The sequence below is a fragment of the Oncorhynchus clarkii genome, chromosome 10, assembly GCF_045791955.1.
Source record: "Oncorhynchus clarkii lewisi isolate Uvic-CL-2024 chromosome 10, UVic_Ocla_1.0, whole genome shotgun sequence".
Taxonomy (NCBI): Eukaryota; Metazoa; Chordata; class Actinopteri; order Salmoniformes; family Salmonidae; genus Oncorhynchus; species Oncorhynchus clarkii.
Genome location: NC_092156.1, coordinates 79,030,073 through 79,057,295, shown reverse-complemented (window position 1 = coordinate 79,057,295; position 27,223 = coordinate 79,030,073). Strand labels below are relative to the sequence as shown.

At 45.5% G+C, this 27,223-nt stretch overlaps 1 protein-coding gene across 1 annotated transcript in view; it reads right to left on the bottom strand.

The window, feature by feature from the left end:
- LOC139419172 (bifunctional heparan sulfate N-deacetylase/N-sulfotransferase 4-like) overlaps positions 1 to 27,223 on the bottom strand; it is a 77,343-nt gene that overhangs the window by 35,827 nt on the left and 14,293 nt on the right. The window contains exons 3-8 of the mRNA XM_071169164.1: positions 18,367 to 18,453; positions 11,895 to 12,434; positions 9,040 to 9,127; positions 8,190 to 8,344; positions 4,358 to 4,543; positions 954 to 1,082 (exon numbers count right to left, since the gene is read on the bottom strand). Coding sequence (XP_071025265.1) covers positions 954 to 1,082; positions 4,358 to 4,543; positions 8,190 to 8,344; positions 9,040 to 9,127; positions 11,895 to 12,434; positions 18,367 to 18,453 — 1,185 coding nt within the window. The remainder of the gene's footprint in view (positions 1 to 953; positions 1,083 to 4,357; positions 4,544 to 8,189; positions 8,345 to 9,039; positions 9,128 to 11,894; positions 12,435 to 18,366; positions 18,454 to 27,223) is intronic.

Genomic DNA, 27,223 nt, shown 5'->3' with positions numbered 1-27,223 from the left:
CTCTGTCTCTCTCTCTCTCTCTGTCTCTCTCTCTCTCTCTCTCTCTCTCTCTCTCTGTCTCTCTCTCTCTCTCTCTCTCTCTCTCTCTCTCTCTCTCTCTCTCTCCTCTGTCTCTCTCTCTCTCTCTCTCTGTTTATCTCTCTCTCTCTCTCTCTCTCTGTCTCTGTCTCTCTCTCTCTCTCTCTCTCTCTGTTTATCTCTCTCTCTCTCTCTCTCTCTCTCTCTCTCTCTCTCTCTCTCTCTCTCTCTCTCTCTCTCTCTCTCTCTCTATGTCTCTGTTTCTGTGTGTGTGAGTGAGTGAGGGACTGGGTGTGTGTGTGTGAACTCACTGGGTTCAGTAGGACAGTAAGGAGTTAACTCACTGGGTTCAGTAGGACAGTAAGGAGTTAACTCACTGGGTTCAGTAGGACAGTAAGGAGTTAACTCACTGGGTTCAGTAGGACAGTAAGGAGTTAACTCACTGGGTTCAGTAGGACAGTAAGGAGTTAACTCACTGGGTTCAGTAGGACAGTAAGGAGTTAACTCACTGGGTTCAGTAGGACAGTAAGGAGTTAACTCACTGGGTTCAGTAAGACAGTAAGGAGTTAACTCACTGGGTTCAGTAGGACAGTAAGGAGTTAACTCACTGGGTTCAGTAGGACAGTAAGGAGTTAACTCACTGGGTTCAGTAGGACAGTAAGGAGTTAACTCACTGGGTTCAGCAGGACAGTAAGGAGTTAACTCACTGGGTTCAGCAGGACAGTAAGGAGTCTCACTGGGTTCAGCAGGACAGTAAGGAGTTAACTCACTGGGTTCAGTAGGACAGTAAGGATTTAACTCACTGGGTTCAGTAGGACAGTAAGGAGTTAACTCACTGGGTTCAGTAGGACAGTAAGGAGTTAACTCACTGGGTTCAGTAGGACAGTAAGGAGTTAACTCACTGGGTTCAGCAGGACAGTAAGGAGTTAACTCACTGGGTTCAGCAGGACAGTCAGGAACAGTTCTCCTCCCATGATGCTGTTGTCCAGTTCTTTAGGTCCTCCAGGATAGTCCTTATAGTAAATGGTGTGTGTGAACAACCCACACGTCTGACGCGGCAGCACCTACACACACACACACACACACACACACACACACACACACACAAAAAAAAAACACAGAATTGTAAATTAGGAGAGGAGAGGAGAGGAGAGGAGAGGAGAGGAGAGGAGAGGAGAGGAGAGGAGAGGAGAGGTAGACTAACTTCAGTTAGTGCTAAATACGTCTGCTAGAATCCTGACTAGAACCAAAAAAATTGATCATATAACTCCAGTGCTAGCCTCCCTACACTGGCTTCCTGTTAAGGCAAGGGCTGATTTCAAGGTTTTACTGCTAACCTACAAAGTATTACATGGGCTTGCTCCTACCTACCTTTCTGATTTGGTCCTGGGGTACATACCTACACGTACGCTACGGTCACAAGACGCAGGCCTCCTAATTGTCCCTAGAATTTCTAAGCAAACAGCTGGAGGCAGGGCTTTCTCCTATAGAGCTCAATTTTAATGGAACGGTCTGCCTACCCATGTCAGAGACGCAAACTCAGTCTCAACCTTTAAGTCTTTACTGAAGACTCATCTCTTCAGTGGGTCATATGATTGAGTGTAGTCTGGCCCAGGAGTGGGAAGGTGAACGGAAAGGCTCTGGAGCAACGAACCACTGCCTGGCCGGTTCCCCTCTTTCCACTGGGATTCTCTGCCTCTAACCCTATTACAGGGGCTGAGTCACTGTCTTACTGGTGCTCTTCAAAACCATCCCTAGGAGGGGTGCATCACTTGAGTGGGTAGAGTCACTGACGTGATCTTCCTGTCTGGGTTGGCGCCCCCCCTTGGGTTGTGCCGTTGCGGAGATCTTTGTGGGCTATACTCGGCCTTGTCTCAGGATGGTAAGTTGGTGGTTGAAGATATCCCTCTAGTGGTGTGGGGGCTGCGCTTTGGCAAAGTGGGTGGGGTTATATCCTTCCTGTTTGGCCCTGTCCGGGGGTGTCCTCGGATGGGGCCACAGTGTCTCCTGACCCCTCCTGTCTCAGCCTCCAGTATTTATGCTGCAGTAGTTTATGTGTCGGGGGCTAGGGTCAGTTTGTTATATCTGGAGTACTTCTCCTGTCTTATCCGGTGTCCTGTGTGAATTTAAGTGTCCTCTCTCTAATTCTCTCTTTCTCTCTTTCTTTCTCTCTCTCGGAGGACCTGAGCCCTAGGACCATGCCTCAGGACTACCTGGCATGATGACTCCTTGCTGTCCCCAGTCCACCTGACCGTGCTGCTGCTCCAGTTTCAACTGTTCTGCTGTTTTCAACTCTCTAGAGACAGCAGGAGTGGTAGAGATACTCTGAATGATCGGTTATGAAAAGCCAACTGACATTTATTCCTGAGGTGCTGACTTGCTGCTGACTTGCTGCACCCTCGACAACTACTGTGATTATTATTATTTGACCATGCTGGTTATTTATGAACATTTGAACATCTTGGCCATGTTCTATTATAATCTCCACACGGCACAGCCAGAAGAGGACTGGCCACATAGCCTGGTTCCTCTCTGGCCTTTCTAGGGAGTTTTTCCTAGCCACCGTGCTTCTACACCTGCATTGCTTGCTGTTTGGGGTTTTAGGCTGGGTTTCTGTACAGCACTTTGAGATATCAGCTGATCTAAGAAGGGCTATATAAATACATTTGATTTGAGATGGGAGGGGAGATGAGAGGTTAAGTGAAGAGATACACACACACACAGAACTATTTGACCAAACCAACTGCCTACACTGATATAGCTGACACTGAAATACACAGTGGCTTCAGACAGTATTCATACCCCTACACTTATTCCCTCTGCCCTTGTGTTTTAGGTTATTGTCCTGCTGAAAAGTGAATTAATCTCCCAGTGTCTGGTGTAAAGCAGAGTGAACCAGGTTTTCCTCTAGGATTTTGCTCCATTCTGTTTCTTTTTTTATCCTGAAAAACTATCCAGTCCTTAACGATGACAAGCATACCCATACCATGATGCAGCCACCACTATGCTTGAAAATATGGAGAGTGATACTCAGTAATGTGTTGTATTGGATTTGTCCCAAACAGAACACTTTGTATTCAGGACAAAACGTTAATTGCTTTGCAACATTTGTTGTATAAATTTAGTGACTTGTTGCAAACAGGATGCATGTTTTGGAATAGTTGTACTCTGTACAGGCTTCCTTCTTTTCACTCTGTCATTTAGGTTAGTATTGTGGAGTAACTACAATGTTGTTGATCCATCCTCAGTTTTCTCCTATAACAGCCATTAAACTCTGTCATTTAGGTTAGTATTGTGGAGTAACTACAATGTTGTTAAACCATCCTCAGTTTTCTCCTATCACAACCATTAAACTCTGTAACTGTTTTAAAGTCACCATTGGCCTCATGGTGAAATCCCTGAGCAGTTTCCTTCCTCTCCGGCAACTGAGTTAGGAAGGACGGCTGTATCTTTGTAGTGACTGGGAGTATTGATACACCATCCAAAGTGTAATTAATAACTTCACCAAGTTTTTTTAATTTTTACCCATCTACCAATAGGTGTCCTTCTTTGCAAGGTATGGAAAACCTCCCTGGTCTTTGTGGTTTAAACTGTGTTTGAAATTCACTCTTCGACTGAGGGACCTTACAGATACTTGTATGTGAGGGGGTACAGAGATGAGGTAGTAATTCAAATATAATGTTAAACACTATAATTGCACACAGATTGAGTCCATGACACTTGTAATGTGACTTTAATTATATCTTCACTCCTGAACTTATTGAGTCTGAGTGTTCTAAATGTTCAGAGTGTTCTCAATGTTCAGAGTGTTCTAGATGTTCTGAGTGTTCTAAATGTTCCGAGTGTTCTAAATGTTCTGAGCATTCTAAATGTTCAGAGTGTTCTAAATGTTCCGAGTGTTCTAAATGTTCTGAGCATTCTAAATGTTCAGAGTGTTCTAAATGTTCAGAGTGTTCTAGATGTTCCGAGTGTTCTAGATGTTCCGAGTGTTCTAAATGTTCCAAGTGTTCTAAATGGTCCAAGTGTTCTAAATGGTTTGAGTGTTCTAAATGTTCCTAGTGTTCTAAATGGTCCAAGTGTTCTAAATGGTTTGAGCGTTCATAACAAAGGGGTTGAATACTTATTGATTCAAACTTTTCACCTTTTTTCATTTTTTATTAATTTAGAAAAATGTGGAAAAACACTTTGAGATTATGGGGTATTGTGTGTAGGCCAGTGACAAAATCTCTCAGTTTAATCCATTTACAATTCTGTATAGAATAAGGCTTTAACGCAACAATGTGGAAAAAGTCAAGGGGTGTGAATTCTTTCTGACGGCAGTGTACCAGTGTTTCCTCACCATAATATCATTGTGTATGAATCCTTTGCGGTATCTAGCTGGTTTGAGGTGAGGGTATTCCTCAGTAGATGTAACCCTGATGTTCCACACCTTCCTCCACGTCTCATACAGCTGGAGATGAACAGGGTAGACTCCTGAATGGTGGGGTGCAACAGCATAACCCTGGTCTACTGGAATACCATGATCCTACAGGGGGGAGAGAGAGAGACATAGAGAGAGAGAGAGAGAGAGAGAGACATAGAGAGAGAGAGAGAGAGAGACATAGAGAGAGAGAGAGAGAGATGAACAAGACTCGGGAATGGTGGGGTGCAACAGAAAACAATAAACAAACAACGACACGAAGAGTTATCTCTCCAAAATGGAGATGTAAACCACTTCTCCAATCTTTTTGGCTCTATAACAAAGAACAAACAGCAAAAACAGAAACATGATCAAATACAAATCCTATAATCAACTATTAAAGACGACCAGAACCCACTGGATTCCAGAACACACTGGATTCCAGAACCCACTGGATTCTCCAATTACCTTAAATGAACTACAGGACAAAATACAAACCCTCCAACCCAAAAGGCCTGTGGTGTTGATGGTTTCCTCAATGAATTGATAAAATATACAGACAACAAATTCTAATTGGCTAAACTTAAACTCTTTAACATCATCCTCAGCTCTGGCATCTTCCCCAATATTTGGAACCAAAGACTGATCACCTCAATCCACAAAAGTGGAGACAAATTTGACCCCGATAACTACCATGGGATATGGGTCAACAGCAACCTTGGGAAAATCCTCTGCATTATCATTAACAGCAGACTAGTGTATTTCCTCAGTGAAAACAATGTACTGAGCAAATGTCAAATTGGCTTTTTACCAAATTGCTGCACAACAGACCACGTATTCACCTTGCATACCCTAAATGAGAAACAAACAAACCAAAACAAAGGAAAACTCTTCTCATGCTTTGTTGATTTTTAAAAAGCTTTCGACTCAATCTGGCACGAGGGTCTGTTACACAAATTGATGGAAAGTGGTGTTGGGGGGAAAAACATAAGACATTATGACATCCATACATGTACACAAACAACAAGTGTGCAATTGGCAAAAAAACATGCACATTTCTTTCCACGTGGCCAGGGGGTGAGACAGGGATGCAACTTAAGCCCCACCCTCTTTAAACATATGTCAACTAATTTGCTCTAGGGCACTAGAACAGTCTGCAGCACCTGGCCTCACCCTACTAGAATCTGAAGTCAAATGTCTACTGTTTGCTGATGGTGCTCTATGTGGAGGTGAAGTCAAATGTCTACCATTTGCTGATGGTGCCTGATGTGTACTGGAGGTGAAGTCAAATGTCTACTGTTTGCTGATGGTGCTCTATGTGGAGGTGAAGTCAAATGTCTACCATTTGCTGATGGTGCCTGATGTGTACTGGAGGTGAAGTCAAATGTCTACTGTTTGCTGATGGTGCTTGATGTGGAGGTGAAGTCAAATGTCTACCATTTGCTGATGGTGCCTGATGTGTACTGGAGGTGGGTTAGGCTAACCCTAACCCTAACCCTAACCCTAACCCACCCTGGACGGTGAAGTTGAGAGTGTTGTGAACAGGTACTTTATTCCGATAAAATATCAAAAAACAAAACAAAGTGCCCAAAACGCGGAAACAAATGTGCGGAACAAAAACACCAATAGATGCATGAACAAATAATACATGTAGATGGATGAAAACCAACAAGACAAAACAAATGGAGTGGTGACGTCGACCGAACAGAGGAGAGGAGCCGACTTTGGCAGAAGTCGTGACAGATGCTTCCCCAACCAAGGAGGGCCTACAGCAGCACCTAGATCTTCTGCACAGATTCTGTCAGACCTGGGCCCTGACAGTAAATCTCAGTAAGACCAAAAATAATGCTGTTCCAAAAAAGGTCCAGGACCACAAATACAAATTCCATCTAGACATTGTTGCCCTAGAGCACACAAAAAACTATACATACCTCGGCCTAAACGTCAGCGCCACAGGTAACTTCCACAAAGCTGTGAACGATCTGAGAGACAAGGCAAGAAGGGTCTTCCATGCCATCAAAAGGAACATAAAATTTGACATACCCATTAGGATCTGGCTAAAAATACTTGAATTAGTTATAGAACCCATTGCCCTTTATGGTTGTGAGGTCTGGGGTCCGCTCATCAACCATGACTTCACAAAATGGGACAAACACCAAATTGAGACTCTGCATGCAGAATTCTGCAAAAATATCCTCCGTGTACAACGTAGAACACCAAATAATGCACGCAGAGCAGAATTAGGCCGATACCCGCAAATGATCAAAATCCAGAAAAGAGACGTTAAATTCCACAACCACCTAAAAGGAAGTGATTCCCAAACCTTCCATAACAAAGCCATCACCTACAGAGAGATGAACCAGGAGGAGTTCCCCAAGCAAGCTGGTCCTGGGGCTCTGTTCACAAACACAAACACACCCCGCAGAGCCCCAGGACAACAACACAATTAGACCCAACCAAATCATGAGAAAACAAAAAGATAATTACTTGACATGTTGGAAAGTATTAACAAAAAAACAGAGCAAACTAGAATAATGATATTTTGACCCAAACTTAAGGAAAGGTTTGACAATGTACAGACTCAGAGAGCATAGCCTTGCTATTGAGAAAGGGCTCCGTAGGCAGACCTGGCTCTCAAGAGAAGACAGGCTATGTACAGACTCAGTGAGCATAGCCTTGCTATTGAGAAAGGGCGCCGTAGGCAGACATGGCTCTCAAGTGAAGACAGGCTATGTACAGACTCAGTGAGCATAGCCTTGCTATTGAGAAAGGCCGCCGTAGGCAGACCTGGCTCTCAAGAGAAGACAGGCTATGTACAGACTCAGTGAGCATAGCCTTGCTATTGAGAAACTCCTCCGTAGGCAGACATGGCTCTCAAGAGAAGACAGGCTATGTGCTCACTGCCCACTATTGAGAAAGGCCACCCATATTTATGTTTATTGATTTTCCCTTTTGTACTTTAACTATTTGCATATCATTACAACACCGTAAATATACACAAATATACATAAATATGATATTTCTTTTGGAACTTCTGTGAGTGTAATGTTTACTGTTAATTTCACTTTTGATTATTATCTATTTCACTTGCTTTGGCAATGTTAACATATGTTTCCCATGAGAATAAAGACCTTAAATTGAATTGAGAGAGACACACATAGAGAGAGAGAGAAAGAGAGAGAGACAGAGAGAGACAGAGAGAGAGAGAGAAAGACAGAGAGAGAGAGAGAGAGACAGAGACAGAGAGAGAGAGAGAGAGAGAGATCGAGAGAGAGAGACAGAGAGACAGAGAGAGAGAGAGCGAGAGACAGAGAGACAGAGAGAGAGAGAGAGCGAGAGAGAGAGAGACAGACAGACAGAGAGACAGAGAGAGAGAAAGACAGAGAGAGAGATAGAGAGAGAGAGAGAGAGAGAGAGAGAGACAGAGAGAGAGAGAGAGAGAGAGAGAGAGAGAGAGATTGAGAGATCGAGAGACAGAGAGAGACAGAGAGACAGAGAGAGAGAGAGAGAGCGATTGAGAGATCGAGAGACAGAGAGAGAGACAGAGAGACAGAGAGAGAGAGAGCGAGAGACAGAGAGACAGAGAGAGAGAGAGAGAGAGAGAGAGAGAGAGAGACAGAGAGAGAATCACATCACCGTGGATTTTAATGAGTTTTATTCTGTTTGAAAATGACAATAAAAAGCTGTTAAAGTCTGATTACCACTAATAATTTACACACCAGGGTGTGTGTGTGTGTGTGTGTGTGTGTGTGTGTGTGTGTGTGTGTCTCACCAGAGCAAAGTCCTTGTTAAGGACCATCTGCTCCAGCAGAGAGGTGAGGTTGTTGAAGAGGTGTGGCTGCATGTGGCTGTACATGTGAGGGAACCACCAGAACTCTGATACAGAACCGAGCAGCACATCATCCCCCTCATCCTCTTCATCTGTACCTGGAAACCACTCAGACACACACACACACACACACACACACACACACACACACACACACACACACACACACACACACACACAGTAGTTCTGACTGGTTCTGTCAGTAGTTATATGACTGGTTCTGTCAGTAGTTATATGAGTGGTTCTGTCAGTAGTTATATGACTGGTTCTGACTGGTTCTGACTGGTTCTGTCAGTAGTTATATGACTGGTTCTGACTGGTTCTGACTGGTTCTGACTGGTTCTGTCAGTAGTTATATGACTAGTTCTGACAGTAGTTATATGACTGGTTCTGACTGGCTCTGTCAGTAGTTATATGACTGGTTCTGACTGGTTCTGTCAGTAGTTATATGACTGGTTCTGTCAGTAGTTATATGACTGGTTCTGTCAGTAGTTATATGACTGGTTCTGACTGGTTCTGTCAGTAGTTATATGAGTGGTTCTGTCAGTAGTTATATGACTGGTTCTGACTGGTTCTGTCAGTAGTTATATGACTGGTTCTGACTGGTTCTGTCAGTAGTTATATGACTGGTTCTGACTGGTTCTGACTGGTTCTGTCAGTAGTTATATGACTGGTTCTGACTGGTTCTGTCAGTAGTTATATGACTGGTTCTGTCAGTAGTTATATGACTGGTTACTGTCTCTATATAATTACTGTCCTTAATATGATAGAACATTGTAACATTGTACTGTACCTGTATGGTAGAACTTTCCAGAGAAGCCCAGATTAAAGGTGAAGTTGGTGATTTGAGATCTCAGCTGGTTCTGAGTGTCCAGGAGGGCCTGGAGAAAGAGAGAGAGAGTTGTGTTAGATTTGTTACATGATCTCTTCTAAATGTTCTGAGTGTTCTAAATGCCTGAGTGTTCTAAATGTGGAGTGTTCTAAATGTTCTGAGTGTTCTAAATGTTCTGACTGTTCTACATGTTCCGAGTGTTCTAAATGTCTGAGGGTTCTAAATGTCTTAGTGTTCTAAATGCCTGAGTGTTCTAAATGTTCTGAGTGTTCCAAATGTTCTGAGTGTTCTAAATGTCGGAGTGTTCTAAATGTGTGAGTGTTCTAAATGTCTGAGTGTTCTAAATGCCTGAGTGTTCTAAATGTTCTGAGTGTTCTAAATGTCTGAGTGTTCTAAATGCCTGAGTGTTCTAAATGTCTGAGTGTTCTAAATGCCAGAGTGTTCTAAATGTGTGAGTGTTCTAAATGTCATAAGTGTTCTAAATGTCTGGGTGTTCTAAATGTCTGGGTGTTCTAAATGTCTGGGTGTTCTAAATGTCTGGGTGTTCTAAATGTCTGGGTGTTCTAATTGTCCGGGTGTTCTAAATGTCTGAGTGTTCTAATTGTCTGGGTGTTCTAAATGTCTGGGTGTTCTAAATGTTTGAGTGTTCTAATTGTCCGGGTGTTCTAAATGTCTGGGTGTTCTAAATATCTGAGTGTTCTAATTGTCTGGGTGTTCTAAATGTCTGAGTGTTCTAAATGTCTGGGTGTTCTAAATGTCTGGGTGTTCTAATTGTCCGGGTGTTCTAAATGTCTGAGTGTTCTAATTGTCTGGGTGTTCTAAATGTCTGGGTGTTCTAAATGTCTGAGTGTTCTAATTGTCCGGGTGTTCTAAATGTCTGGGTGTTCTAAATGTCTGGGTGTTCTAATTGTCCGGGTGTTCTAAATGTCTGAGTGTTCTAATTGTCTGGGTGTTCTAAATGTCTGGGTGTTCTAAATGTCTGAGTGTTCTAATTGTCCGGGTGTTCTAAATGTCTGGGTGTTCTAAATGTCCGGGTGTTCTAAATGTCTGAGTGTTCGATATGTCTGAGTGTGTTAGATCTAATGTGTTACATTCTCCTACATTCATTTTACATTTCCACAAACTTCAAAGTGTTTCCTTTCAAATGATACCAATAACATGCATAGTTAAATAAAGGTTACATTTGAAATAATAAAAAAATAATATCAGGCAGTTAGATTTGGGTGTCATTTTCCTCCCCCTCTCTCTCCTCTCTCTCCTCTCTCTTTCCCCTTTTTCTCCTATCTCTTTCCCCTTCCCTCCTCTCCCCTCTCTCTCCTCTCTCTCCTCTCTCTTTCCCCTTTCTCTCCTCTCTCTTTCCCCTTCCCTCCTCTCCTCTCCCCTCTCCTCTCTCTCATCTCTCTCCTCTTTCTCATCTCTCTCCTCTCTCCTTTCTCTCCTCTCTCTTTCCCCTTCCCTCCTCTCCCCTCTCCTCTCTCTCCTCTTTCTCATCTCTCTCATTCCCCTTTCTCTTTCCCCCCTCTTCTCTTCTCTCCCCTTCCCTTTCTCTCCTCTCTCTTTCCCCTTGCCTCCTCTCCCCTCTCTTCTCTCTCTTCCCCTCTCTCCTCTCTCTCCTCCCCTTTCTCTCCTCTCTCTTTCCCCTTCCCTCATCTCTCCTCTCTCCTCTCTCCATCTATCTCCGTCTCTCTCTCTCTATCTCTCAGTCTGTCTCTCCTCTCTCCATCTATCCCCGTCTCTCTCTCTATCTCTCAGTCTGTCTCTCTTTCTCTCTCCATCTGTCCTCATCTCTCTCTCTCTTTCTGTATCTCTTTCAATCTCTACCCTTTTCAGACATTCCCCCTTTCCCCATCTCCCTTCTTTCCTGTCCCCTCTAACTCTCTCTACCTTCTCTATCTCTCTCTACCTTCTCTCCTTCTCCCTCTGTCTGAGGTGTTGGGCAGGCTAGTATAATCTCTCCTTCTCTCTCTGTATCTGTCCCCCTCCCCTCCTCTCTCTGTGTCTGTTCCCCCCTCCCTCCCTCCCTCACCTCCTTCTCTCTCTCTCTCTCCAAGGTCCTAGATGTTCAGGTCATATTTCTGATGCATTATAGGAAAAATGTCAAACACTGACAGGTAGTGACATTCTAATCTACAGAGCTAAGCAAACACACACACACACACACCTTTCTCCCCAGAGTGCAGGCTGTGTGGTGTCAGGATCAATGCAGTGAGCCAAGCAAAAGGCCCTGGTCTAATCTCAGACACACTGCAGAGCAACACACCTCTCCCCTGTCACACACACACACACACACACACACACACACACACACACACACACACACACACACACTAATACACACTGCAGTGAGCCAAACAAAAGGCCCTGGTCTAATCTCAGACACACTGCACCGTTTGGAGCCCCCCCCCCCACTGTTTCCTCCTACCTTAACGTCCTTGGTGTTCATGGAGCCCCCCTCCCTGTTTCCTCCTACCTTAACATCCTTGGTGTTCATGGAGCCCCCCTCCCTGTTTCCTCCTACCTTAACATCCTTGGTGTTCATGGAGCCCCCCCTCCCTGTTTCCTCCTACCTTAACATCCTTGGTGTTCATGGAGCCCCCCCCTGCGCCATTTCCTCCTACCTTAACATCCTTGGTGTTCATGGAGCCCCCCCCCACTGTTTCCTCCTACCTTAACATCCTTGGTGTTCATGGAGCCCCCCCCCACTGTTTCCTCCTACCTTAACATCCTTGGTGTTCATGGACCCCCCCTTCCTGTTTCCTCCTACCTTAACATCCTTGGTGTTCATGGAGCCCCCCCCCTGCCCCATTTCCTCCTACCTTAACATCCTTGGTGTTCATGCGTGTTCCTTCCTTCCCAACAAAGATGTCGTCTATATCCACCAGGATGTGACGCTCCAGCCCCAACGACAACTTCCTGTCCGTGAGGTAAGTGATAGCGTCCACCAATAGGAGCCTGTGTAGCCAGTAGCCCAGGCCGTGTCCGAAGATGACCCTCTGAACACCGTCAAAAAGCCCCGTATCCAACACCACCGTAGCCCGTAGGCCCCGACTGAAACCAGGGACTGGATTATCTCCGCTGCCCACTCCGGGGCCTCCCTCCCTGGGCCGTGCCTGGACAACAGCCTGGTAGGAGGAGTGGTTGGAGGAGAATGTGGTCCAGTCATCACCAGGGAGTGGTCCACGGTCCGTCTCAGCCCGCGTCAGGTGGAGGAGGGGCGAACGTGACATCACAGAGGCGTCTCGGAGCGCATGATTGGTCCGTAGCAGCAGGGGAAGACCCCGGAGATTCAGCAGGGGTGGAGAGTTCTGATTGGCTCTGTGGAAGGTGATGATGCCGACTCGATAACGGAGACAGTACTGGGGGACAACAAGGGACAACATTTGGCAAGAAGCAGCTGACAACCAGACGAACGTTAGCAAACGTTCACTAACAACCAGACGAACGTTAGCAAACGTTCACTGATAACCAGACGAACGTTAGCAACCGTTAGCTGACAACCAGACGAACGTTAGCAACCGTTAGCTGACAACCAGACGAACGTTAGCAACCGTTAGCTGACAACCAGACGAACGTTAGCAAACGTTAGCTGACAACCAGACGAACGTTAGCAAACGTTAGCTGACAACCAGACAAACGTTAGCGAACGTTAGCTGACAACCAGACGAACGTTAGCAAACGTTAGTTGACAACCAGACGAACGTTAGTGAACGTTAGCTGACAGCCAGACGAACGTTAGCAAATGTTAGCTGACAACCTACGAACGTTAGCAAACGTTAGCTGACAACCAGACGAACGTTAGCAAACGTTAGCTGACAACCAGACGAACGTTAGCAAACGTTAGCTGACAAGCAGACGAACGTTAGCAAACGTTAGCTGACAACAAGACATACATTAGCAAACGTTAGTTGACAACCAGACGAACGTTAGCGAATGTTAGCTGACAACCAGACGAACGTTAGCAAACGTTAGCTGACAACAAGACGAACATTAGCAAACGTTAGCTGACAACCAGACGAACGTTAGAAAACCTTAGCTGACAACCAGACGAATGCTAGTTAATGTTAGTTAATGTTAGCTGACAACCAGACGAACGTTAGAAAACGTTAGCTGACAACCAGACGAATGCTAGTTAATGTTAGTTAATGTTAGCTGACAACCAGACAAACGTTAGCAAACTTTAGATGACAACCAGACGAATGCTTGTTAATGTTAGTTAATGTTAGCTGATAACCAGACGAAGGATAGCAAACGTTAGTTGACAACCAGACGAACGTTAGCAAACGTTAGCTGACAACAACTGTCTGTTCCAGGGGTCAGTGTGCCTGTTCCAGGGATCAGTGTGTCTGTTCCAGGGGTCAGTGTGTCTGTACCTGGTGTAACAGCTGTCTGTTCCAGGGGTCAGTGTGTCCGTTCCAGGGGTCAATGTGTCTGTACCTGGTGTAACAGCTATCTGTTCCAGGAGTCAGTGTGTCTGTTCCAAGGGTCAGTGTGTCTGTACCTGGTGTAACAGCTGTCTGTTCCAGGGGTCAGTGTGTCTGTACCTGGTGTAACAGCTGTCTGTTCCAGGGGTCAGTGTGTCTGTTCCAGGAGTCAGTGTGTCTGTTCCAGGGGTCAGTGTGTCTGTACATTGGTGTAGCAGCTGTCAGTTCCAGGGGTCAGTGTGTCTGTACCTGGGGTAACAGCTGTCTGTTCCAGGGGTCAATGTGTCTGTACCTGGGGTAATAGCTGTCTGTTCCAGGGGTAAGTGTGTCTGTTTCAGGGGTCAGTGTGTCTGTACCTGGTGTAGCAGCTGTCTGTTCCAGGGGTCAGTGTGTCTGTTCCAGTAGTCAGTGTGTGAGTACCTGGTGTAGCAGCTGTCTGTTCCAGGGGTCAGTGTGTCTGTACCTGGGGTAAAAGCTGTCTGTTCCAGGGGTCAGTGTGTCTGTTCCTGGAGTAACAGCTGTCTGTTCCAGGGGTCAGTGTGTCTGTTCTAGGGGTCAGTGTGTCTGTACCTGGTGTAACAGCTGTCTGTTTCAGGGGTCAGTGTGTCTGTACCTGGTGTAGCAGCTGTCTGTTCCAGGGGTCAGTGTGTTAGTACCTGGTGTAACAGCTGTCTGTTCCAGGGGTCAGTGTGTCTGTTCCTGGAGTAACAGCTGTCTGTTCCAGGGGTCAGTGTGTCTGTACCTGGTGTAACAGCTGTCTGTTCCAGGGGTCAGTGTGTCTGTTCCAGGGGTCAGTGTGTCTGTACCTGGTGTAACAGCTGTCTGTTCCAGGGGTCAGTGTGTCTGTACCTGGTGTAACAGCTGTCTGTTCCAGGGGTCAGTGTGTCTGTACCTGGTGTAACAGCTGTCTGTTCCAGGGGTCAGTGTGTCTGTTCCAGGGGTCAGTGTGTCTGTTCCAGGGGTCAGTGTGTCTGTACCTGGTGTAACAGCTGTCTGTTCCAGGGGTCAGTGTGTCTGTTCCAGGGGTCAGTGTGTCTGTACCTGGTGTAACAGCTGTCTGTTCCAGGGGTCAGTGTGTCTGTTCCATGGGTCAGTGTGTCTGTACCTGGTGCAGCAGCTGTCTCTTCCAGGGGTCAGTGTGTCTGTTCCAGGGGTCAGCGTGTCTGTTCCAGGGGTCAGTGTGTCTGTACCTGGTGTAACAACTGTCTGTTCCAGGGGTCAGTGTGTCTGTACCTGGTGTAATAGCTGTCTGTTCCAGGGGTCAGTGTGTCTGTACCTGGTGTAACAGCTGTCTGTTCCAGGGGTCAGTGTGCCTGTTCCAGGGGTCAGTGTGTCTGTTCCAGGGGTCAGTGTGTCTGTTCCAGGGGTCAGTGTGTCTGTACCTGGGGTAAAAGCTGTCTGTTCCAGGGGTCAGTGTGTCTGTTCCTGGAGTAACAGCTGTCTGTTCCAGGGGTCAGTGTGTCTGTTCTAGGGGTCAGTGTGTCTGTACCTGGTGTAACAACTGTCTGTTCCAGGGGTCAGTGTGTCTGTACCTGGTGTAACAGCTGTCTGTTCCAGGGGTCAGTGTGTCTGTACCTGGTGTAACAGCTGTCTGTTCCAGGGGTCAGTGTGTCTGTTCCTGGAGTAACAGCTGTCTGTTCCAGGGGTCAGTGTGTCTGTACCTGGTGTAACAGCTGTCTGTTCCAGGGGTCAGTGTGTCTGTACCTGGTGTAACAGCTGTCTGTTCCAGGGGTCAGTGTGTCTGTTCCAGGGGTCAGTGTGTCTGTTCCAGGGGTCAGTGTGTCTGTACCTTGTGTAACAGCTGTCTGTTCCAGGGGTCAGTGTGTCTGTTCCAGGGGTCAGTGTGTCTGTACCTGGTGTAACAGCTGTCTGTTCCAGGGGTCAGTGTGTCTGTTCCAGGGGTCAGTGTGTCTGTACCTGGTGCAGCAGCTGTCTCTTCCAGGGGTCAGTGTGTCTGTTCCAGGGGTCAGCGTGTCTGTTCCAGGGGTCAGTGTGTCTGTACCTGGTGTAATAACTGTCTGTTCCAGGGGTCAGTGTGTCTGTACCTGGTGTAATAGCTGTCTGTTCCAGGGGTCAGTGTGTCTGTACCTGGTGTAACAGCTGTCTGTTCCAGGGGTCAGTGTGTCTGTACCTTGTGTAACAGCTGTCTGTTCCAGGGGTCAGTGTGTCCGTTCCAGGGGTCAGTGTGTCTGTACCTGGTGTAACAGCTATCTGTTCCAGGAGTCAGTGTGTCTGTTCCAAGGGTCAGTGTGTCTGTACCTGGTGTAACAGCTGTCTGTTCCAGGGGTCAGTGTGTCTGTACCTGGGGTAATAGCTGTCTGATCCAGGGGTCAGTGTGTCTGTACCTGGGGTAATAGCTGTCTGTTCCAGGGGTCAGTGTGTCTGTACCTGGTGTAATAGCTGTCTGTTCCAGGGGTCAGTGTGTCTGTACCTGGTGTAACAGCTGTCTGTTCCAGGGGTCAGTGTGTCTGTACCTTGTGTAACAGCTGTCTGTTCCAGGGGTCAGTGTGTCTGTTCCAGGGGTCAGTGTGTCTGTTCCAGGGGTCAGTGTGTCTGTACCTTGTGTAACAGCTGTCTGTTCCAGGGGTCAGTGTGTCTGTTCCAGGGGTCAGTGTGTCTGTACCTGGTGTAACAGCTGTCTGTTCCAGGGGTCAGTGTGTCTGTTCCAGGGGTCAGTGTGTCTGTACCTGGTGCAGCAGCTGTCTCTTCCAGGGGTCAGTGTGTCTGTTCCAGGGGTCAGCGTGTCTGTTCCAGGGGTCAGTGTGTCTGTACCTGGTGTAATAACTGTCTGTTCCAGGGGTCAGTGTGTCTGTACCTGGTGTAATAGCTGTCTGTTCCAGGGGTCAGTGTGTCTGTACCTGGTGTAACAGCTGTCTGTTCCAGGGGTCAGTGTGTCTGTACCTTGTGTAACAGCTGTCTGTTCCAGGGGTCAGTGTGTCCGTTCCAGGGGTCAGTGTGTCTGTACCTGGTGTAACAGCTATCTGTTCCAGGAGTCAGTGTGTCTGTTCCAAGGGTCAGTGTGTCTGTACCTGGTGTAACAGCTGTCTGTTCCAGGGGTCAGTGTGTCTGTACCTGGGGTAATAGCTGTCTGATCCAGGGGTCAGTGTGTCTGTACCTGGGGTAATAGCTGTCTGTTCCAGGGGTCAGTGTGTCTGTTCCTGGAATAACAGCTGTCTGTTTCAGGGGCCATTGTGTCTGTACCTGGGGTAATAGCTGTCTGTTCCAGGGGTCAGTGTGTCTGTTCCAGGGGTCAGTATGTCTGTACCTGGTGTAGCAGCTGTCTGTTTCAGGGGTCAGTGTGTCTGTTCCAGGGGTCAGTGTGTCTGTTCCAGGGGTCAGTGTGTCTGTACCTGGTGTAACAGCTGTCTGTTCCAGGGGTCAGTGTGTCTGTACCTGGTGTAGCAGCTGTCTTTTCCAGGGGTCAGTGTGTCTGTTCCAGGGGTCAGTGTGTCTATACCTGGTGTAGCAGCTGTCTGTTCCAGGGGTCAGTGTGTCTGTTCCTGGAGTAACAGCTGTCTGTTCCAGGAGTCAGTGTGTCTGTTCCAGGGTTCAGCGTGTCTGTTCCAGGGGTCAGTGTGTCTGTACCTGGTGTAACAGCTGTCTGTTCCAGGGGTCAGTGTGTCTGTTCCTGGAGTAACAGCTGTCTGTTCCAGGGGTCAGTGTGTCTGTACCTGGTGTAACAGCTGTCTGTTCCAGAGGTCAGTGTGTCTGTACCTGGTGTAACAGCTGTCTGTTCCAGGGGTCAGTGTGTCTGTACCTGGTGTAACAGCTGTCTGTTCCAGGGGTCAGTGTGTCTGTACCTGGTGTAACAGCTGTCTGTTCCAGGGGTCAGTATGTCTGTTCCAGGGGTCAGTGTGTCTGTACCTGGTGTAACAGCTGTCTGTTCCAGGGGTCAGTGTGTCTGTACCTGGTGTAGCAGCTGTCTGTTCCAGGGGTCAGTGTGTCTGTTCCAGGGGTCAGTGTGTCTGTACCTGGTGTAACAGCTGTCTGTTCCAGGGGTCAGTGTGTCTGTTAAAGGAGTCAGTGTGTCTGTTCCAGGGGTCAGTGTGTCTGTACCTGGTGTAACAGCTGTCTGTTCCAGGGGTCAGTGTGTCTGTACCTGGTGTAACAGCTGTCTGTTCCAGGGGTCAGTGTGTCTGTTCCAGGGGTCAGTGTGTCTGTACCTGGTGTAACGGCTGTCTGTTCCAGGGGTCAGTGTGTCTGTACCTGGTGTAACAGCTGTCTGTTCCAGGGGTCAGTGTGTCTGTACCTGGTGTAGCAGCTGTCTGTTCCAGGGGTCAGTGTGTCTGTTCCAGGGGTCAATGTGTCTGTTCCAGGGGTCAGTGTGTCTGTACCTGGTGTAATAGCTGTCTGTTCCAGGGGTCAGTGTGTCTGTACCTGGTGTAGCAGCTGTCTGTTCCAGGGGTCAGTGTGTCTGTTCCAGGGGTCAGTGTGTCTGTTCCAGGGGTCAGTGTGTCTGTACCTGGTGTAACAGCTGTCTGTTCCAGGGGTCAGTGTGTCTGTTCCAGGGGTCAGTGTGTCTGTACCTGGTGTAACAGCTGTCTGTTCCAGGGGTCAGTGTGTCTGTTCCAGGGGTCAGTGTGTCTGTTCCAGGGGTCAGTGTGTCTGTACCTGGTGTAACAGCTGTCTGTTCCAGGGGTCAGTGTGTCTTTACCTGGTGTAGCAGCTGTCTGTTCCAGGTGTCAGTGTGTCTGTTCCAGGGGTCAGTGTGTCTGTTCCAGGGGTCAGTGTGTCTGTACCTGGTGTAATAGCTGTCTGTTCCAGGGGTCAGTGTGTCTGTACCTGGTGTAGCAGCTGTCTGTTCCAGGGGTCAGTGTGTCTGTTCCAGGGGTCAGTGTGTCTGTTCCAGGGGTCAGTGTGTCTGTACCTGGTGTAACAGCTGTCTGTTCCAGGGGTCAGTGTGGGCGTACTTCAACAGACTCTCGTAGATGACCAGGATGTAGCGACCACGCCCCTTTGAAAAAAAGAGAACAACGTCAAACAGCTTGTTACCCTTCTGTTGTGACGTAACCACGGCAACGTGCGGTTGGCTTTTGATGTGTTACAGGTCCTTTGTGATTTTAGATGTAACCACGGCAACGTGCGGTAGCTTCTGTTTTGGGGGTAGAAGCTGTTCAACAGTCTTCTGTTTTGGGGGTAGAAGCTGTTCAACAGTCTTCTGCTTCGGGGGTAGAAGCTGTTCAACAGTCTACTGTTTTGGGGGTAGAAGCTGTTCAGCAGTCTACTGTTTTGGGGGTAGAAGCTGTTCAACAGTCTACTATTTTGGGGGTAGAAGCTATTCAGCAGTCTACTGTTTCAGGGGTAGAAGCTGTTCAGCAGTCTACTGTTTTGGGGGTAGAAGCTGTTCAGCAGTCTTTTGGACTTTGGGTCGCAACATTCCAGGAAATTGTCTTGAAATCCATGGTTTTCTTGGTTGGAGGATTACTGACTTCCTGCTTGTTCCCTGCTGATTACGAGAATCCTCAAACTGAGACCGTTTTTGGAACAATTTTGGAAAGATACTGAAATTTCGCAACGTTAGCAGATCTCCATGAAAAAGGTTAAATATTCAAATGAATCATAAAATTATAATAATATTAACCTTGTCAGTGAGGGGAGGCAGGTCTCCCTTCACCATAATAATAATAATATTAACCTGGTCAGTGAGACAGGTCTCCCTTCCCCATAATAATAATAATATTAACCTGGTCAGTGAGAGGAGACAGGTCTCCCTTCCCCATAATAATAATAATATTAACCTGGTCAGTGAGAGGAGGCAGGTCTCCCTTCCCCATAATAATAATAATATTAACCTGGTCAGTGAGAGGAGACAGGTCTCCCTTCCCCATAATAATAATAATATTAACCTGGTCAGTGAGAGGAGGCAGGTCTCCCTTCCCCATAATAATAATAATATTAACCTGGTCAGTGAGAGGAGGCAGGTCTCCCTTCCCCATAAAAATAATAATATTAACCTGGTCAGTGAGAGGAGGCAGGTCTCCCTTCCCCATAATAATAATAATATTAACCTGGTAAGTGAGACAGGTCTCCCTTCCCCATAATAATAATAATATTAACCTGGTCAGTGAGAGGAGACAGGTCTCCCTTCCCCATAATAATAATAATATTAACCTGGTCAGTGAGAGGAGGCAGGTCTCCCTTCCCCATAATAATAATAATATTAACCTGGTCAGTGAGAGGAGACAGGTCTCACTTCCCCATAATAATAATAATATTAACCTGGTCAGTGAGACAGGTCTCCCTTCCCCATAATAATAATATTATTAACCTGGTCAGTGAGACAGGTCTCCCTTCCCCATAATAATAATAATATTAACCTGGTCAGTGAGGGGAGGCAGGTCTCCCTTCCCCATAATAATAATATTAACCTGGTCAGTGAGACAGGTCTCCCTTCCCCATAATAATAATAATATTAACCTGGTCAGTGAGAGGAGGCAGGTCTCCCTTCCCCATAATAATAATAATATTAACCTGGTCAGTGAGAGGAGACAGGTCTTCCTTCCCCATAATAATAATAATATTAACCTGGTCAGTGAGAGGAGAAGGGTCTCCCTTCCCCATAATAATAATAATATTAACCTGGTCAGTGAGAGGAGACAGGTCTCCCTTCCCCATAATAATAATAATATTAACCTGGTCAGTGAGAGGAGGCAGGTCTCCCTTCCCCATAATAATAATAATATTAACCTGGTCAGTGAGAGGAGGCAGGTCTCCCTTCCCCATAATAATAATAATATTAACCTGGTCAGTGAGAGGAGGCAGGTCTCCCTTCCCCATAATACTAATAATATTAACCTGGTCAGTGAGAGGAGGCAGGTCTCCCTTCCCAAAATAATAATAATATTAACCTGGTCAGTGAGACAGGTCTCCCTTCCCCATAATAATAATAATATTAACCTGGTCAGTGAGAGGAGACAGGTCTCCCTTCCCCATAATAATAATAATATTAACCTGGTCAGTGATAGGAGACAGGTCTCCCTTCCCCATAATAATAATAATATTAACCTGGTCAGTGAGAGGAGACAGGTCTCCCTTCCCCATAATAATAATAATATTAACCTGGTCAGTGAGACAGGTCTCCCTTCCCCATAATAATAATAATATTAACCTGGTCAGTAAGAGGAGGCAGGTCTCCCTTCCCCAGAATAATAATAATATTAACCTGGTCAGTGAGAGGAGACAGGTCTCCCTTCCCCATAATAATAAAAATATTAACCTGGTCACTGAGAGGAGACAGGTCTCCCTTCCCCATAATAATAATAATATTAACCTGGTCAGTGAGAGGAGGCAGGTCTCCCTTCCCCATAATAATAATAATATTAACCTGGTCAGTGAGGGGAGGCAGGTCTCCCTTCCCCATAATAATGATAATATTAACCTGGTTTAGTGAGAGGAGGCAGGTCTCCCTTCCCCATAATAATAATAATATTAACCTGGTCAGTGAGACAGGTCTCCCTTCCCTATAATAATAATAATATTAACCTGGTCAGTGAGAGGAGACAGGTCTCCCTTCCCCATAATAATAATAATATTAACCTGGTCAGTGAGCCAGGTCTCCCTTCCCCATAATAATAATAATATTAACCTGGTCAGTGAGAGGAGACAGGTCTCCCTTCCCCATAATAATAATAATATTAACCTGGTCAGTGAGAGGAGACAGGTCTCCCTTCCCCATAATAATAATAATATTAACCTGGTCAGTGAGACAGGTCTCCCTTCCCCATAATAATATTAACCTGGTCAGTGAGAGGAGGCAGGTCTCAATTCCCCATAATAATAATAATATTAACCTGGTCAGTGAGAGGAGACAGGTCTCCCTTCCCCATAATAATAATAATATTAACCTGGTCAGTGAGGGGAGGCAGGTATCCCTTCCCCATAATAATAATAATATTAACCTGGTCAGTGAGAGGAGACAGGTCTCCCTTCCCCATAATAATAATAATATTAACCTGGTCAGTGAGGCAGGTCTCCATTCCCCATAACAATAATAATATTAACCTGGTCAGTGAGACAGGTCTCCCTTCCCCATAATAATAATATTAACCAGGTCAGTGAGGCAGGTCTCCCTTCCCCATAACAATAATAATATTAACCTGGTCAGTGAGACAGGTCTCCCTTCCCCATAATAATAATAATATTAACCTGGTCAGTGAGACAGGTCTCCCTTCCCCATAATAATATTAACCTGGTCAGTGAGAGGAGGCAGGTCTCACTTCCCAATAATAATAATAATATTAACCTGGTCAGTGAGAGGAGACAGGTCTCCCTTCCCCATAATAATAATAATATTAACCTGGTCAGTGAGGGGAGGCAGGTCTCCCTTCCCCATAATAATAATAATATTAACCTGGTCAGTGAGAGGAAGCAGGTCTCCCTTCCCCATAATAATAATAATATTAACCTGGTCAGTGAGAGGAGGCAGGTCTCCCTTCCCCATAATAATAATAATATTAACCTGGTCAGTGAGAGGAGGCAGGTCTCCCTTCCCCACAATAATAATAATATTAACCTGGTCAGTGAGAGGAGACAGGTCTCCCTTCCCCATAATAATAATAATAATAACCTGGTCAGTGAGATAGGTCTCCCTTCCCCATAATAATAATAATAATAACCTGGTCAGTGAGACAGGTCTCCCTTCCCCATAATAATAATAATAATAACCTGGTCAGTGAGACAGGTCTCCCTTCCCCATAATAATAATAATATTAACCTGGTCAGTGAGAGGAGACAGGTCTCCCTTCCCCATAATAATAATAATATTAACCTGGTCAGTGAGAGGAGGCAGGTCTCCCTTCCCCATAATAATAATAATATGAACGTGGTCAGTGAGAGGAGACAGGTCTCCCTTCCCCATAATAATAATAATATTAACCTGGTCAGTGAGACAGGTCTCCCTTCCCCATAATAATAATAATATTAACCTGGTCAGTGAGAGGAGACAGGTCTCCCTTCCCCATAATACTAATAATATTAACCTGGTCAGTGAGAGGAGACAGGTCTCCCTTCCCCATAATAATAATAATATTAACCTGGTCAGTGAGAGGAGACAGGTCTCCCTTCCCCATAATAATAATAATATTAACCTGGTCAGTGAGAGGAGGCAGGTCTCCCTTCCCCATAATAATAATAATATTAACCTGGTCAGTGAGAGGAGGCAGGTCTCCCTTCCCCATAATAATAATAATATTAACCTGGTCAGTGGGAGGAGGCAGGTCTCCCTTCCCCATAATACTAATAATATTAACCTGGTCAGTGAGAGGAGGCAGGTCTCCCTTCCCCATAATAATAATAATATTAACCTGGTCAGTGAGACAGGTCTCCCTTCCCCATAATAATAATAATATTAACCTGGTTAGTGAGAGGAGACAGGTCTCCCTTCCCCATAATAATAATAATATTAACCTGGTCAGTGAGAGGAGACAGGTCTCCCTTCCCCATAATAATAATAATATTAACCTGGTCAGTGAGAGGAGACAGGTCTCCCTTCCCCATAATAATAATAATATTAACCTGGTCAGTGAGACAGGTCTCCCTTCCCCATAATAATAATAATATTAACCTGGTCAGTGAGAGGAGGCAGGTCTCCCTTCCCCATAATAATAATAATATTAACCTGGTCAGTGAGGGGATGCAGGTCTCCCTTCCCCATAATAATGATAATATTAACCTGGTCAGTGAGAGGAGGCAGGTCTCCCTTCCCCATAATAATAATAATATTAACCTGGTCAGTGAGACAGGTCTCCCTTCCCCATAATAATAATAATATTAACCTGGTCAGTGAGACAGGTCTCCCTTCCCCATAATAATAATAATATTAAACTGGTCAGTGAGAGGAGACAGGTCTCCCTTCCCCATAATAATAATAATATTAACCTGGTCAGTGAGGCAGGTCTCCCTTCCCCATAACAATAATAATATTAACCTGGTCAGTGAGACAGGTCTCCCTTCCCCATAATAATAATATTAACCTGGTCAGTGAGGCAGGTCTCCCTTCCCCATAACAATAATAATATTAACCTGGTCAGTGAGACAGGTCTCCCTTCCCCATAATAATAATAATATTAACCTGGTCAGTGAGACAGGTCTCCCTTCCCCATAATAATATTAACCTGGTCAGTGAGAGGAGGCAGGTCTCCCTTCCCCATAATAATAATAATATTTACCTGGTCAGTGAGAGGAGACAGGTCTCCCTTCCCCATAATAATAATAATATTAACCTGGTCAGTGAGGGGAGGCAGGTCTCCCTTCCCCATAATAATAATAATATTAACCTGGTCAGTGAGACAGGTCTCCCTTCCCCATAATAATAATAATATTAACCTGGTCAGTGAGACAGGTCTCCCTTCCCCATAATAATAATAATATTAACCTGGTCAGTGAGACAGGTCTCCCTTCGCCATAATAATAATAATATTAACCTGGTCAGTGAGAGGAGGCAGGTCTCCCTTCCCCATAATAATAATAATATTAACCTGGTCAGTGAGGGGATGCAGGTCTCCCTTTCCCATAATAATGATAATATTAACCTGGTCAGTGAGAGGAGGCAGGTCTCCCTTCCCCATAATAATAATAATATTAACCTGGTCAGTGAGACAGGTCTCCCTTCCCCATAATAATAATAATATTAACCTGGTCAGTGAGACAGGTCTCCCTTCCCCATAATAATAATAATATTAACCTGGTCAGTGAGACAGGTCTCCCTTCGCCATAATAATAATAATATTAACCTGGTCAGTGAGAGGAGGCAGGTCTCCCTTCCCCATAATAATAATAATATTAACCTGGTCAGTGAGGGGATGCAGGTCTCCCTTCCCCATAATAATGATAATATTAACCTGGTCAGTGAGAGGAGGCAGGTCTCCCTTCCCCATAATAATAATAATATTAACCTGGTCAGTGAGACAGGTCTCCCTTCCCCATAATAATAATAATATTAACCTGGTCAGTGAGACAGGTCTCCCTTCCCCATAATAATAATAATATTAACCTGGTCAGTGAGACAGGTCTCCCTTCCCCATAATAATAATAATATTAACCTGGTCAGTGAGAGGAGACAGGTCTCCCTTCCCCATAATAATAATAATATTAACCTGGTCAGTGAGAGGAGGCAGGTCTCCCTTCCCCATAATAATAATAATATGAACGTGGTCAGTGAGAGGAGACAGGTCTCCCTTCCCCATAATAATAATAATATTAACCTGGTCAGTGAGAGGAGGCAGGTCTCCCTTCCCCATAATAATAATAATATTAACCTGGTCAGTGAGAGGAGACAGGTCTCCCTTCCCCATAATAATAATAATATTAACCTGGTCAGTGAGAGGAGGCAGGTCTCCCTTCCCCATAATAATAATAATATGAACGTGGTCAGTGAGAGGAGACAGGTCTCCCTTCCCCATAATAATAATAATATTAACCTGGTCAGTGAGAGGAGGCAGGTCTCCCTTCCCCATAATAATAATAATATTAACCTGGTCAGTGCGAGGAGACAGGTCTCCCTTCCCCATAATAATAATAATATTAACCTGGTCAGTGAGAGGAGGCAGGTCTCCCTTCCCCATAATAATAATAATATTAACCTGGTCAGTGAGGCAGGTCTCCCTTCCCCATAACAATAATAATATTAACCTGGTCAGTGAGACAGGTCTCCCTTCCCCATAATAATAATAATATTAACCTGGTCAGTGAGAGGAGGCAGGTCTCCCTTCCCCATAATAATAATATTATTAACCTGGTCAGTGAGAGGAGACAGGTCTCCCTTCCCCATAATAATAATAATATTAACCTGGTCAGTGAGAGGAGGCAGGTCTCCCTTCCCCATAATAATAATAATATTAACCTGGTCAGTGAGACAGGTCTCCCTTACCCATAATAATAATAATATTAACCTGGTCAGTGAGAGGAGACAGGTCTCCCTTCCCCATAATAATAATAATATTAACCTGGTCAGTGAGACAGGTCTCCCTTACATACCTTAAGGGAACATTTCGGCATTTCGTGTATGATCAGTGAGAAAGTCCATATTGCAAATGTACGGTCCCTTACTAGACGTCCGAAATCGTTTGTAAAATTCGCGGTCGGCGTCGGGCCGTGCGGTAGGGCCAGACCTACCGGGAAGTCATCAAATGAACTTTGTCGGACATTAAAATAAACAAGTTTTTGACCGTTTTTCCGCTATCCCGGAATTTCCCACAAGAGGGCATACGGAATCATATGGCAATTTGGCAAAACATCACGAATCACGACGGGGCCTTATCTCGAAAACGGAAAATATTTCGAAGCCGAAACTTGGTGAGCGTAGGTTTGGCATAATGGGCAGTTGGCCCCGAACAAGATGGCGTCTAGGCCTCGACGGTTTTTGAGTTATGGCCGTTTTTCTGGGATTAAAGGTCCTAAATGGAAATAGAGAAATTATTTTTCCACTTCAGGTCAAAGTCAAGGAGCCTCCGGTGTCAATAAAAAAAGAACCAGCCATTTATCTATCGTCATATAAGAGAAACGGAACAATGACAACTTGGCGATGGTCACAAATAGGCGTTTTTTTTTTCAACGGTTACAGATCCAGTTGCAGGGTGTTCATACGAATCTTTTTAAAGTGTGCTGCGGAGCTCTGCGAGATTTCTGTGATTTTCTATGATTTTCTGAAATAACACACACATACTAAACCCTCCGTAAATAACTCAGTTCTTAACGTAAAGACTTAAAACTCAGGATTCTGTAAAAGCATACCCCAATGAGGATATGTGGTGAATTATAGCTTTATAATGCCTTTATAGTGCCTTAAATGGTGTCTCAGGGGCTGTTTCGAAGGGTTAAAAAAGTCAGATCTGTCCAAAACTTCATATATGTGATTAGGCAACCCCCATGAACTGTAAATCAGTCATTTTTCCCCAAAAAATTCAAAGGAAAAAAAAATCACACTAAAACACAACTTGAATGGAGGGACGTATTGGGGTGCGTAGAGACAGACAGTGGCTGCAATAGTTAGCTTTGTTCGAGCTAAAAAAGAACCGTCAGACCTAGAGTTCCGAAACTTTAGAAACCTGTTCTAGACCTCCGGTCGATGGTGCGTGGTGAGTTACGTGGCTCTAGATGGTTCTCGGACCGAGAAACAGCCTCGTACATTTGCAATACCTTCAATTCATTTTGACCATTACGAAAATGACGACGTTTAGAAAAGTCTCAGAGACGCAAGGCTAGGTGCATTGAAACCGGCTCGGCCCATAGAGACGGACCCCAACGTGTCTGTCCGATAGCTCGTTCAAGGACCCCGTAGCAAGGCATGGAAAAAAGTGGATTTTCAGCACCAATTAGGGTTTTTCTCGGACACCAAATGACCTATCGAGCCGAAACTCGGGATTCGGGGTCGCCTCACATAGGACTTCACATAATGTCCGAACTGGACCCGCAGCTAGAACGTAACTATGTGTTTAACCTTTTTATTATGTTTTAAACTAAAGGCGCTGTGAATTATGGGACTGCTCTGACATATGTGATAGTTGGCTTCTAAATGAGTAGTAAAAAGTGGGTTTGGTGTCATAATGACATCTAATTGACTGATGGACACTGACTTGCTAGTTGACTTTTGTGCATTTGCAATATGTTTAAACGGAGAGGGACCATCACCAAAATGGCATTCTGAAATCAACACAAAAAATGGCATCACCATAGTCTCCAGACTGTGCTGAGTTCAACGAGCTATCCCGCTTGACCGTAGCTCGCTC